At 38.8% G+C, this 14438-nt stretch overlaps 1 protein-coding gene across 2 annotated transcripts in view; it reads right to left on the bottom strand.

The window, feature by feature from the left end:
• The window catches only part of zmat4a (zinc finger, matrin-type 4a), a 459635-nt gene that overhangs the window by 89020 nt on the left and 356177 nt on the right, over positions 1 to 14438 (bottom strand). For both annotated transcript variants that reach the window (XM_039768478.1, XM_039768477.1), the window contains one exon: positions 3027 to 3248. In XM_039768478.1, coding sequence (XP_039624412.1) covers positions 3027 to 3248 — 222 coding nt within the window. The remainder of the gene's footprint in view (positions 1 to 3026; positions 3249 to 14438) is intronic.

The raw sequence follows: 14438 nt of genomic DNA, 5'->3' as shown, positions 1-14438 counted from the left end.
AGCCATTAGAAAGTGAAATGAGCAAATAGACCTTTTTCAGTTTATCTTAAGGCCAATGTCAAATCTGATGACTTTTCCAATGATTTTCAATCATAGCCCTTATTTACATAATTATAGTGAGTTGGAGGTAATCGGCAGTGCACTCCCATGAAGCCAGTCTCGCCATGTGAAATGCTCAGTGAGTTACTCCAATTAGTCCATAACTTGCGAATAAATGCTCATCTGGAAGTATGCTTTATATAATACAGCAGTGAGGAATAAGGCAGTGTTTCTGAACATTTTTGGTGCCATAACCCACTTTCACAAAAGGTTCAAGGATGATACAACAGCTTCTGTGGCGCAGGGGTAAGAATTGCTAACTCATACCTAAGAGACCCCCCGGTTCGATCCTGACTGCCTCATTTATTTACCGTTCTGAGTAGTGAGCTGCTCTTATTATATATTATAATATACAATATATAATTGTACATAATTGTTTATTGTATATAATTTATACAATAAACACATACATTTGCTTGGCGTCTGTAACATCCAGTGTAAATTTATAGTACTTGTAAAAGTTAGTGTTTTATTTTCACTTTTATTCTCTCAGTCACAAGAGGAACATACTAATTCAGCGTGAGCAGGAACACTCAATAAAACTGAATAAAAAAAATCAAGTGACAGTTCGATACGAAAAAGGCAGATACACCAGCGTTTGTGTGTCAGCTTTTTTCCATCCAGTTCAGAGAATTTCCAGTTCCCTTGTCTCAAAACACCATTCAACATCTACAGTTATTCCCAGTTTCAAATAACTAACAGTGTCAGATCCCTGGGGGGGTATGTAGTATTTATCATGATCGTTACTGAGAGAATAAAAGTGAAAATAAAATACTAACTTTTACAAGTACTATAAATTTACACCGGCTGTTACTGATGCAAAACAAATGTATATGTTTATTGTATAATATAATATAAGAAGGCAGACAGGATCGAACCGGGAGGCTGATTATAAGTCAGCAATTCTTACCACTGCGCCACAGAAGCTGTTGTAGCATCCTTGAACCTTCTGTAAAAGTGTTTATTTGATCTTTGGACTTGAATCTTTACACATTATATAGTTTATGTCTACATTTTGTCATTTATTATTAAAATATGACAAACGTTTCTATTTTAACAATGTGTTGACACAGATTATTGTAGAAACGGAACACACATGAAATGTATGTGTTCCAAATAACGATCTATTATTTCCACTCTAAAACTCCAGCATGTCACTCCCAGATAATCAAGGCATGAGCTGGGAGAAGTTTGTGCATGTTCTGTGATGGTGGGGGGATGGAATAGCAGGCTGCTTGCTGCTTGTCTTGATTGGCACATTTACAAGGCAAAAGACACTGATAGAGAGATGCGATGGGAATTAAGGTGAGCCAGATTTAAGAGTTTTTTTGTAGGCTTTGGTAATTCTAGTGTTAAGTATCTTTGCAACGCACAAATCAAACATAATCGTCACAGCAGGGGGTGGTCCCCCATAGCAACAAAAGCATGGTTGTCATACCCATACCTCTTGGCAAATCAAGCATGATCATCAGAGCCTTCAGCCTTGTTAAATCAAGTACAATTGTTAGATCCTTCTCCCTTGGCAAACTGAGTGTCATCATCAGAGTGGGTAGAGGGGGTCTGCTCTCCTTTGTAAATCAAGCACAATTGTCACAGCACAACACACTACCAATATTAACAATAGCAATTCATGACCCACTGATGGACAAACACTAGAACATAGAATGAATGCAGTTGTTTTGGACCTCACAAACAGAAGAGAGGCTCATCTGTCCGATGCCTCATGATTTACATGTCATTGTAGAAAGGCAAAAAAGGGCTGAGATTGTGGCTGAGCTCACTGAACCTGTTAACTGGTTGTACAGCACTGGCTCTTTTAGGCAGCATGTGTTTGGCTGCCACAAAAAGGGGCAAGCATGACTGTGGTGGAAGGTCAGCATACAATCTCTAAATGTGACACATCCTGCAATTTCCAGTCATGCAAATTGTCATGGTCCAGACACGACCTTGTAGTTGGCAAGATTTAAATATACAGTGACTAGACGTTGCATAATGTAACATTGGCTTTAGTCGTACAGTCCATCCTTGTAACTGTTCTGACATCAGAAGGGGGTAGAGAAGATTATTGGAAGGACTGGGAAATGAAATGTCATCAGAAAAAGCAGTTGCCAAAGTCAAATTGATCAAGGTAGTTTATTATCTCCAAAAAGGAAAAATCGAAAACCAAAATCAAAGAACAGAACTGAAAGTCATTGGCCAGAAAAAACAAGAAATTCAACCAGAAATGGTAGTCATAATATCCATGAACCTGGACAAACCAGGAAGTGCTCATGCCAACTCACAACCTGTGATGTCACGCATCCCACACTTCCAGTTGATATGACTGAGCAACTGCCTAGCAACGAGGGCAACAAGGAGTGGAAAATAGTGGCACTCATATCACAAAAAAATGGCACAATAATGACAGTAACTAGTTTTTAAAATAGTGAAAAAAATGTAGGTAATAACTACAGTATACTCATTGACCTCTAAAACATAAGTTTACCCTAAAGGAAATATACCGAAAAAAAACACAGAAAACAAGTACAATTATAACAAAATAACAAAATCATAACAGTTAACAGCTATATGGGTGGAAATAGTTTCTATTGCTCTAAAATCTTTTGATCCCAACATTTTGTATTGTTTTATACTATATGTATACATGTACATGAATGTTTACAATATTTCTTTAATTTTCTCATTAATTTGTTTTTCCAAAAGTGAAAAAAAAAAACTCAGCTACTGTCTGTTGTTCCTCAGATCTATTGTTCCAATGTCCATTGTTCTGTGGATGGGCTGCAGTTCTACTCACACTTAGTCCACTTCATCTCCATTGAATTCTAATGGGCCTTCACCCAACAGCAGCACAACACAAAGACAAATGCTCTTAACCGATAGCAGGTTATGTGTTACTAAAAGAAAAGCATGTTGAATTCCCGTTTTACCTTTAAGTCCTCCGAGATCTAGTGTCTTGCTGAGCTGTTCCAATAAATCTGCTCGTGCCGCGTTCTTCTTGTGTTTCTTCCCTTCATAGTGTTGTTGAGCCATGCCAGGGTTGTTAAACCAAGCATTGCAGAGTTGGCAGTACCTGTCTGAGTCCCTTCTTTGACGTGGAGACATGAGGGCCGATGGTTCAGAGGCTGACTTTACAGGATTAGGGAGCACCTCTGTGGAACACAAAAATTAGAAAGTTGCTGACAAAGGAGGATAAATGTTTTGTGATATAATAATAGTCAATAAAAAAACTGTTGTGCTTGAAGAGTACATTTAGCTTCATAGCCGGAATCTAAGGAGGGATCCTGGCTCTGCTTTGTTCTTAGATCTCTGTATTGGGGATATTTTAACTCTTTCAACTGGCAGATTTCAGGTAAATGTCCGAGGCCTGAACAGATTGTTAAGCTGGACAAGAATGATGTGTAGTCTGAGAAAGCTGAAAGGAAAAGAAGGACCTTAGAATGTATTGTATTACCAGTCTGTTGGCAGCGTAGTACAGCTTTTGATTCCTATAGGAACTGGCTTTGAACTTGTAAGGTAACTTTCCTGTGTTTTAAAAAACTGCAAAACAGGCGTGTGAGCTTGGGAGAAAAGGGAGAGACTGTAGTTGCCTTTCTTTTTTCTAAAATTAGTTCATTTTTCTGTTTAGTTTTAGTTCAGCTGGTGCTTTTTTGCAAGAATGGAATGTTTGGCTCATTTGCTACCTTTGTGTCACTTTGAAAAAAGCTATGGATATTTAAATGCATCTTACTTTCGGCTTAGCTGCTCAACACTTTACAGAAAATAAATCTTTCACTTCACTAATCTGTAACTAAGAAACCACCCTCTTGGAACAACCATCTGGGACTGAATGAAGACTTCATGAACCCACCCAAATGTTATAATTCTGTGTGTTGCTGTGATGCCAGTGGGCCCCAACATCTTTTGGGACATTTAGTAGTTCATGAACTGAGACAAGTTTCAGGTGCAAAAAATGACAAGGTGCATTTCTTTTAAAATCCAAAAGTGTCATTGTGGAGTCATCAAATAAATGAATACTTTCAATAAACACAGTGCTTTGGGATGTTCAATAAATAATTAAAAGAGTTAAAAATGAATTCCATCATCATGTAGATCCTTCTCATCTCATTTGCTCTCAATGATGCCCAGCAGACTCCACAGCAGAGCAGAGCTCCTTCCATCACTCAGCAGGTTTGACCCTTCTCTGGTTTGGCACACCACACTCTCCAGATATTTGCACACGACTGCTCCATACACCTGAGCCCTCTTTCACACTTTCTTACTCTTTTTCAAATTGATTCCTTTCATTGATAACCTTGACTTTTCCATTACTGCCCCTTCTCCCTTTACTCAGCCTCTTTTATACTGTAGCTTAGGTGCTATGCTACCTGCCGCTTGGAGCTGCTAATAAGGGTCTGTGGCACTGTTACCTCAATCGTACATGGTGCACAATTAGCTGATTCCCTCATTTAGTGCTCCTTTGCCACCATCTTTCAGTCATTACCACACCTACCGATCTGAGTCTCACCTATGCTTTAAAAACTGTAGTGGCCATTTTGCGCAGGGCTCGATATTGCTTGTGTTTGATGATATTGATTATTATTTAAATAAACTAGGGGGCTCCGCCCCCTGCTCGCTTCGCTCTCCCACCCCCGGGTTTTGTTTACTGGATATACAATTAAAACAGATTGTTAGTTTCATGGAAATTGTTACATATGCATTATTTTCACTTTTATTTTAAAACTTTTGTAAAAACAATACTTTATTTCCGGCCCCGGCATGGTTACTTCTCTTTCTTGCAGGATGTAACGCAGCTCACATTGTGAAGGGGGGGGGGCGGCTGAGTGCATGCTAAGGAGATGCCATTGGATCATCTGCTGTCTTTCTGCTGCTGGCGAGCTGCCTGTTCTGCTTGTCTCGCTGCCCGATCATTTCAAAGCCTGTACAGCAGCTGTCCTTTTTGTCACTTCGCATCTCTGTCACTTGCGTTGTGAAGGGGTGGGGTGGGGGAGGCGAGGGTTAGTTTGGCTGAACGCATGCTAAGGAGAAGCATTCTGATCATCGGCAGGCTTTTTGCTACTGGTGAGCTGTGTGTTTTGCTTGTCTCTTGTCATTGTTTTAAGAGCTGAGCGCACATGAAGCATGTCCGCCAACAGCAATCCAACTACTGCTAGGTTAGATGTCCGTGGACTTGTTTTAAATGATGTCTCACTGCCTTGTCTCACGTGACGTTTTAAACACAATACTTGTCCTTTATTTCCGGCCCCGGGCGTGGTTAAATCTCTTTCTCAAGGCGTATAATGCTGCTCGTGTTGTCAAGGATGGGGGGCGGCTGAACGCATGCTAAGGAGGTGCCGTTGCACTGCTATCAGTTTTCTGTGCTGTACTCCGCCTCCCTCAATCATACCTAACAGTCACTTAAAACAAAAAAGGTTTCAACCTGGCTGGGATGCTACTATACTTTCGAATTTTACTGCTTTCATATTCTTTACGTTTCTCTGCATGTGTATCACGCCATCGTTTGTTTGAGCCTTTTGAATTCCACTGCTTTCATAATCTCTTATCTGCCTTTTTTCTCTCCAACGCTTTTGGGTCTCTTTTCTCCGCGCTGCTCTTTCTTCTTTTTTCGTTGAAGTTTCATCTAGAATGCATTGTCCTTATACGCTTTATATGTGCTGAGAGCACAGGATCTGTGTGTGCTACGTGCTTTACATGACTGAGTGTTATTTGATATTGTTTGCGTCTTGCAGGTCTTCTAAGTGTCTTCCGAGAACTTCCAAGAAGATCACGTATCGTCACCCTGCTTTTCCTTTCCAGGATTTTTTTTTTATAATAGAGAGATATAATTTTTAAATAAAAGCTTAAACCTAACATCTCTGTCCAATACATTTGTTCTTACGGAGTCAAGGTGGGAGGGCTGTCAAAAAAACAGGGCCTGTTAAAGCCCATTGAGGCATTGCTTGTGTGATTGTTGTTGTTGTTGTAGTGGTGCAGAGTGCAGGATTTTTATTCCTTGTCTAGCTGCGGTTCTTTGAGGGAACAAAGGGCCCTTTGTGAATCCTCCTGTTGGTGGTAAACTGGGTTGATGTACAGGAGTGAAAATAAAAGTCTGTCCCACTCAGCAAGCAGTCTTCTATAGAGGCCCCTAGTGTTGGCTACGTGTTGTAGGGTACAATCAGAACAGGGAGACAGATAACAGTTGCGTAGCTGTTTTTTACATTTCTTTCTATCCTCCATTAAAAAAAGACCCTAAAAGGTTAGTTGGTACCTTTCATGACAAGTGCATGTCACAGGTGATCTGATAACATGATAAAACAATCTGCAATTGGTTTATTTTCTTATTTCTATTCTTCTATATGGATGGATCATGAGATTAAAATGTAGCTTATTTTCATAGGTTCTCATTTGTAATATACTGTGCAGTATTATTAATTTAATAAAAAAACCTAACATTATATTTATCTTCAAAATGTGTTGTGAGGTAAAACCTTGTAAAACCCAGAGTGCCAGATAAAAATATTAATGTATAATTCCTTATTTGAACTTTAAAAGAAATTGATTTAGTGTGTATTACAATAGTAAGCATTTTTTTAAATTTCAAATTTAGTAATTATTTCTGAGTTAAATGTAGAGCTTTCTATTGTAAACATCATTTGTCTGCCCAGTCAATTTTATAAACCACTTTCATATGAAGGTCACATCACAATAATACATGATATATAGTAATACAAGTGACATTTAGCATAGGGATATAAATAAATACATTGAAAGGTAAATACACAATTAGTCAAATACCATGATGAATAAAGTAACCCCAAGACAGCAGTATAACACCACTATTGCCATATTGCAACAGCAAAGGATTTGCTTAATCTTCAAAGGCAGCCAATTTGCCAGCTTCTGAGTTCTAAGTGGTGTTACGTAAATTGGCCTAACAAGTAACATAGTAGACTGGACATCATGGAGCTGATGGAAAGTCTTAATTTGGTAAATCACAATATCCAAGAAATTTTGCAAGGCATTTATGATTCATCATGATTTACATAAAAGCATTATTAACTAACAATTTATACAGCATAATATCTAGCCTATTAGTTTTGTGCATGTTAGCAAAATTTTGATTTATAATGTTTAAGTCACTTTGGATAAGCTAAAAAAATATTGTAATATAATACTCCTTAATTGATTCAGTTTTGATAATTCAACATGAAAAATTTCCACACAATTAATCATTATGTTGACATGATTTGGACATCAATTTGAATAGAGTTCCCTGTGATATCTCTTAATTCCTACATTTATGACCAGGTACTATTACTAATTTCCTTTTAACATAGCAATCAGTACACATTGTAATTTGTGATTTATAAGTTCCTCTCCATAAACTTCTCAGCTAGTATTATCCACTATTGTACCTTTGAGCATGCAATACTAGGAACTTCTCATAAAATCTGGAAACACTATTGCTTGTGATTAGAACAATTTTGATGTCAAGTTTGCCAATCCTACATGCTTGATTTCTCCAAAAGAACGCTGAGTTTAATAATAATTTTTTGCATTTATATAGCACTTTTCTCACTACTCAAAGCGCTCAGCAATTGCAGGTTAAGGGCCTTGCTCAAGGGGTCAACAGAGCACAGACCCTATTGGCATTTACAGGATTTGAACCGGCAACCTTCCGATTGCCAGTGCAGATTCCTAGCCTCAGAGCTATCACTCCAAGGTTAGCAGGTCCATAAAGTTTTACTGTCTATCACACTACTCGCCAATTTATTCCATGTGTCTACAGTCCTCTGTGTAAAGAAAAACATCTTGATATCTGTGTGAAATTTACCTTTAACAAGTTTCCAACTGCATCCATGTGTTCCTGTTGACATAATTTTAAAGTAACAGCTGGGATCCACAGACATATTTCCTTTCATAAATTAAAAAACTTCAAACATATCATTACTTAAGCCGATCTAACATTACGTGATTTCTAGTCATGCGGCATACTGTAAAGCATGCTGCCTGATGGAGGCAGTGCTGAAGGAAGGGTTAACAGCTATGAGGAGTTCAGCTGCAATCTATGACCTTTTTTTTTTGTTTTCCATTCTGTCATGGTACGTAAAACAAAAAACATAAGATATATGAGCTTCTCTTCTGCTTAGTGGTGTCCAAAACCCCCTGCGTTCCTTATTCCTCGTAGCTGCATTCTTTGCATTGCACTTCCAGGTGAGCATTCATTGGTTGCCAGCTTTCATGCACACAGAGCCTACCCCAAGACAAAATCAAACCTATCGGACTAGCTGGAGTGGATAGTTGAATATGTCATTACTGGTTTTATGGGAGCCCGCTGCTGGATGTCTCACAGCTGGCTAAGATTATGTAAATGGAAGCTATAACTGAAAATCATTGGAAACGTCATGTGATGTGACATGACCTTAAGTTGCTGAGTAAAAAAGTCAATTAAAAAAAAGAATTCAATACCCAGGCATTTAGGCATTATATTGCATTTCACCAGTTATAATTTACACAAGCTCAAAATACTGTTGTGATTTGGAAGTCACTCATTTTTTCAGCAGAGGTGTGACCAGAACATCATGTGTGGGTGCGAATTTGGCTTGTCGGGGGGGGTATGGGGCAAAAAATATCCATCCATCCATCCCCATTTTTGTAGGGGGTCAAATAATAATAACAACATAGTTTTATATAACATATAAAGCAAAAATTGTGGCATAAATCATAACCTATTGTTCAATAAAATTAACAGAGGCAATGGAACTTGTATATTTTTTTGTGAACAACTATAGAACTACATATACAAGGTAAATATCAATAAAGTCAAATGTATAGAACATATGAGATCAAGAACAGAAAAGTGTCTCATTGTAGTCATTTGGGAGGCTATAGGATATCAGTTTCCAGTGTTTAACCTGGATATTATCTACAGGACCGGTCTGCAGTTACTCTTGGCAAATTCTGAAATAAATTCATTCATGTCTAGATTTTCTGTGATGTTTTTCTCATGTGCCAGAATGACTACATTTCTCTTCCTTGAATGCAGCATTGTTCAGCGGAGTGGAGTGAGAATGCAGTTCAAAGTAGAGAAAGAGCTTTCACATATAGTTGAAGACACACCAATGATGAGTGCTGTGACATATTGCAAATGCAACATAGGGAAGGCCTCTTTGTACTGCTGAATGCATTTGCATGCTTTAGAGAGATTAGCATCAGCTGGCAGTTTATTAACTAACATTGCTTTTGCCACAGCAATTTCAATTTGCAAGCTCATGCTGTTTTGCTCTGTGCCTGCAAGTGCCTGAAGTGGTTTCAGGAGAGAATGATCAAGAAATAATTCTGATTTTGGCAGGAGAAGCGATGTGGCCCTCAATAATTCAACATTTCTCTGAGAGAATCTTGTCTCCATTTCCACAATAGCTCTATCAAGAATGCTGAACATAGCCCTTTTAAAAGTCTGATTAGGAGCAATTTGTTCATCAGAGTCACCATGCCCAAGCGTAGACACGACAATACTATCATCAAGCTGTGAATTAACTTTCCGTTTCTTTTTGAGAGAATTGGTAGGCCTACTTTTACAGTGAGAGAAATGCTCCTCCCAGAATGAGACGCATCTCATCTCCTTCAGTGTGGTCAGTGAAGCTGTCACCACCTCCCCAGGAGTGCACAAATCCACTGCATGTGCCTGTAGAATTGCATTGGCTGGTTTCAGCACACCAAGCACATGAAGGAGGAATTTTCCTGTATTGAAGAAATTCTGCTTTTTTAATTGGGTCAAAAGACCACATGCCTCTATGCAAATGTCAAAAGGGGCAGTGTCAGCCTCTGCTACCTATGAGAGAAGCCCCCTTATAGCATCCTCATTGCTGACAATGGACTTTGTGACATCATAATGACTGGTCCATCATATTTCTAGAAGTCTTGCCAGTGTGGGTATATTGTACTGTATGTGTGTGAAACATAATGTCTGTGACAAAACGTGTTCAATGAATTTGACCAGTCAAAGAACTTCTTAGCCAGAGGTTCTGATTCCATTGCATGTATCACTGGTAAATGGAGGTGGTGGTTGTAGCAGTGTATATATGGAATATACTTACCAACTTTGTTTTGTAACAAAGCCTGGACACCACCCCTTGCCCCAGACATGACAGAAGTACCATCAAAACACTGACACACTAAATTGTCTGGGTTGTAACCTAACTCAGAGAGATGTGACAGAATTTGGTTACAAATATATTCAGCATCAAGCTGATTCAGTTCAATTAAGCCAATCAGGTGTTCTTCAGGGATGGAGTTCTGGACAAATCTAATCACTACAGACAAATTCTCAGTGTTACAGCGATCCCTGGTACCATCCCTTTTAATGCAAAATCCAGGAGAGTCAGCTGTTTTCATATTTGGTCCTGATATCTTTTACCACCATTTTGGCAAGAGTCTCAATTATTTCATTTTGAATTACATTGGATGTGTATTTTGTGTTGTCTGGGATGTATTTTACAATTTCTGTAAGTTTGGCATCTTTTTTGATTGTGTAATCAAAGAACTTAAGGAAAAGTCCCTCCTCCCCACCTTCGTGATTGTGACAATGCAAAGCCAGTTCATTGACTGCAAGGAAATGAACGGCATCCCCAATGCTTTTCACATAATATCTATTTTTTTGTATCTGGGTTGGACCCAGTAGTTGAACTATGCTTTCACCCGTCTCTGCCCGACGCCGATACTCTTGCCATGCAGACATGGCTCTGACGTGCGGGATACTAGACGCGTGTTTGTGGAAGCCGCCACCATCTTTTTCTAGAGCTTTTTTCCAATTAGTGTAGTCGTGTTTGGTGAATATGTCCTTGCGGTCCGAATTGGAAACACTAGATTTGCGGCAGGCAAATTAAAGGCTGGCATCACGGACAACAGAATATTCAAGCCATGGTTGAGACTGATACCAGCTTGCACTAAAACATCTGAGTGTCTTTCCGAATGTGCGCTTGGGATAATTAATTAAAATGGGCTGGGATGGGTTATCCATATTTAAGTCAGGCAGTCCGGACTGTATACAGTAATCCCTCGCTATATCACGCTTCGACTTTCGCGGCTTCACTCTATCGCGGATTTTAAATGTAAGCACATCTAAATATATATCACAGATTTTTCGCTGGTTCGCCGCTTTCTACGGACAATGGGTCTTTTAATTTAGGTTACATGCTTCCTCAGTTTGATTGCCCAGTTGATTTCATACAAGGGATGCTATTGGCGGTTGGCTTAGAAGCTACCCAATCAGAGCATGTATTACATATTAACTAAAACTCCTCAATGCTATAAGATATGTTTCCCACGCGGTGCTTGTTTGCTTCTCTCTATCTTTCTCACTCTCTCTGCCTGAAGGAGGGGGTGTCAGCAGAGGGGCTGTTTGCACAGAGGGCACGGACGCTCCTCGACAAAATGGCGCTTTATCGCGGTGCTTCTGTATACTTAAAAGCACGTATTGATTTTTTGATTGTTTGCTTTTCTTTGCGAGCGCTCTCTCTGACATTCTCTGCTCCTGACGGCGCTCCTTTGAAGATAAGATATGTTTGCTTTCTTTTAATTGTGAGAAAGAACTGTCATCTCTGTCTTGTCATGGAGCACAGTTTAAACGTTTGACTAAAGGGTGTTATTTCATGTCTAGAGGGCTCTAATAATGTTAACAGGGTGGGAGAGTTTATAAGGGCTTAAAATATATAAAAATAACCAAACAAACATAGGTTTCTACTTCGCGGATTTTCACCTATCGCGGGGGGGTCTGGAACGCAACCCCCGCGATCGAGGAGGGATTACTGTATTTTGTCGAAGGCAGAGTTTTGGAGTACCCAACACGGGCGCAGAGCTGGAGGGTCGTGTAGGCTTATCTACATCTTTTGGAGTTTCAGTTCTCGACGTGGGTGCGCTGTGTTGCGTGTTGGTAGCAGCGGTGCTGGGCTCAACTGTTGAGCCAGCAGCTCGCGGAGGGACAGAGGTTGAAGATGTCTGCTTTTTAATAAGCCACCTATGCGTAGCCTTTGGTGTTACCAACCAGAAAATAAAAGAAGAATGGAACGTATATGCTGTTTTAATTAAAGAATGCGGTCAACAGGTTCAAAACGTGCAGCAAAAAGTGCGGAGAAGTGAACTATGAAAATCAAATGTTATTCTTCTCCAGAGTTTTCATTGGACAGACAGAGCATTTCGCAGGTTGGGCACGGCTTGTCTCTGGGGGGGCAGTGACCACCCCAGCCCCCCTGTGGTCACACCTCCGTTCTTCAGTTTTCTTGCACTATTGTATTCCACACAAATTAATATTAATGTCACTAGAGATTTTTAAGTTACTTGGTAGAATATTGTTCATTAAAAATAACATAATAATAATCCCCCCTAACCCATTAACAGCTGTGCTTGGTGTTCTTCCAGATGGGCTTAAAGTGGAGAAGGACAAACAAACTGTCATTGCCTTTACTTCACTGTTGACACGTAGACTTGTCTTGCTCAATTGGAAGAATCCTAACTCACCTTTTCTAAGTCAGTAGGAAACTGATGTTATATACTATTTGAAACTGGAAAAAATCAAATTTGCACTTAGAGGATCTGTACAAAACATTTTCAAAACCTGGCAAGATCTAATCAGTAACATTTTAGAATAAGTATTTCAATTGAGGAAGCAGGTTCTCTCCCCTCTTTTACTCCATTTATCTTTATTCATTTATTATTTTATCTAATCATTTGTCTTTACTAGCATAAAGTTTTATACTCCTGGCCTAGCTCTCTTTCTCAGGGGTGGGGGTTGATTTTTTTTTTTCAAACTTTTTCTTTTTGTAAAACTCGAGTTATGTGTATGGAGTGTTATTTGATTTTTAAAAATTAAATAAAATTAAAATATAAATTAAAAAAAGTAACATAATATTCCTTCATTCCAACAGTTCTCAGCAAGTAAAATTGGTAAATTTCATGTGATTTGCATGTGGCTTTGGATGAAAATGAAAACTGAAATTTGCCGTCATTTCTGTAATACTGAGTATGACATGATGTAAATGTTTTCTGGAAATAATGCCTCTTTTGATTTGTAAATCAATTTGGATAGTGAAATAACATGAAATAAATAATTGAAATATTGTATCCTTTCCTCCCTGAAGTAATTTTAATGTAATTTAGCAAAATGATGACTTTTACGTTGGTTTTGATAAAAATGTCAAATACAAAAATACAGTATTTGAAATTATCTTTTCATTCATGGCGATTAGAACAGTGTTTCTCAAACACTGAGTTGCAAGTTGCTATTGGTTATACTGGTTGTGGGGTCACAGTGGGTCACCGATCAGACAATCATGCTTGATCCCCCTCTCGCTCTAATGATCGCACTCAATTCATCCAAGGAGGAACAACTGACTCTGACGTTGGCACTCGAGTCATTAAAGGGGACACCTGCACCAATGATCGCACTTGCCAGAGGGAATCTCCCGCATCCCTTGGTTGTATGGGTAGGCAAATATGTGGAACATCAAAAAGATTGAGAAACAATGAGTTACAGCATTTATTTTATTTTATTTTTTTTTATTTTTTTATTAATTTTATTACAATCCATACATAGCACTCAAGTTTTTACAAAAAAAAGAATTATGTTAAGAACAGATCGATCCCCACCCCTGAGAGAGAGAGCAAGCCAAACGGTGTAAAATTTAAGGCTTGTAAATATACCTAAATTAATAAATTCTCTGTGCTTTATAAACTTATTTTAAAATATTACTCATTAGATCCTGCCATGTTTTGAAAAAAGTCTGTACGGATCCTCTAACTGAGTATTTGATTTTTTCCAATTTTAAATGGTATAACACATCAGTTTCCCACTGACTTAAAAGAGGAGAGTTTGGGTTCTTCCAGTTTATCAGAATAAGTCTGTGTGCCAAAAGTGTAGTGAGTTCAATCACAATTTGTTTGTCTTTTTCAATTTAAGCCCCTCTGGAAGAACCCCAAACACAGCTGTTAATGGGTTAGGAGGGATTGTGAGTCCAAGGCTGCCTGAGAGGTAATTACAAATTTTTGTCCAGAATAATGTTAATTTGGTGCAGGCCCAGAACATGTGACCCAGTGAGGCTGGGGCTTGGTTGCAACGTTCGCAGGTTGGATCATACCCTGGAAACATTTTGGAGAGTTTTAGTCGAGACAGATGTGCTTGATATATAATTTTGAGTTGTATAATTGTATGCTTTGCGCATATGGAGCTCGAGCGAATTCTCTGCATTGCTACTTTCCACTCCTTTTCTGATATATTAATTGAGAGATCTTTTTCCCAGTGTCCTCTTGGATCTTTGAAAGGAAGGGATTGTAAAATGATTTTATATATTGTAGAGATGGAGTCTAAT

Source organism: Polypterus senegalus, chromosome 11 (genome assembly GCF_016835505.1).
Source record: "Polypterus senegalus isolate Bchr_013 chromosome 11, ASM1683550v1, whole genome shotgun sequence".
In the NCBI taxonomy this organism is placed as follows: domain Eukaryota; kingdom Metazoa; phylum Chordata; class Cladistia; order Polypteriformes; family Polypteridae; genus Polypterus; species Polypterus senegalus.
Note: the sequence above shows the minus strand (reverse complement) of the source record. Positions and strands in the feature narration are given on the sequence as shown.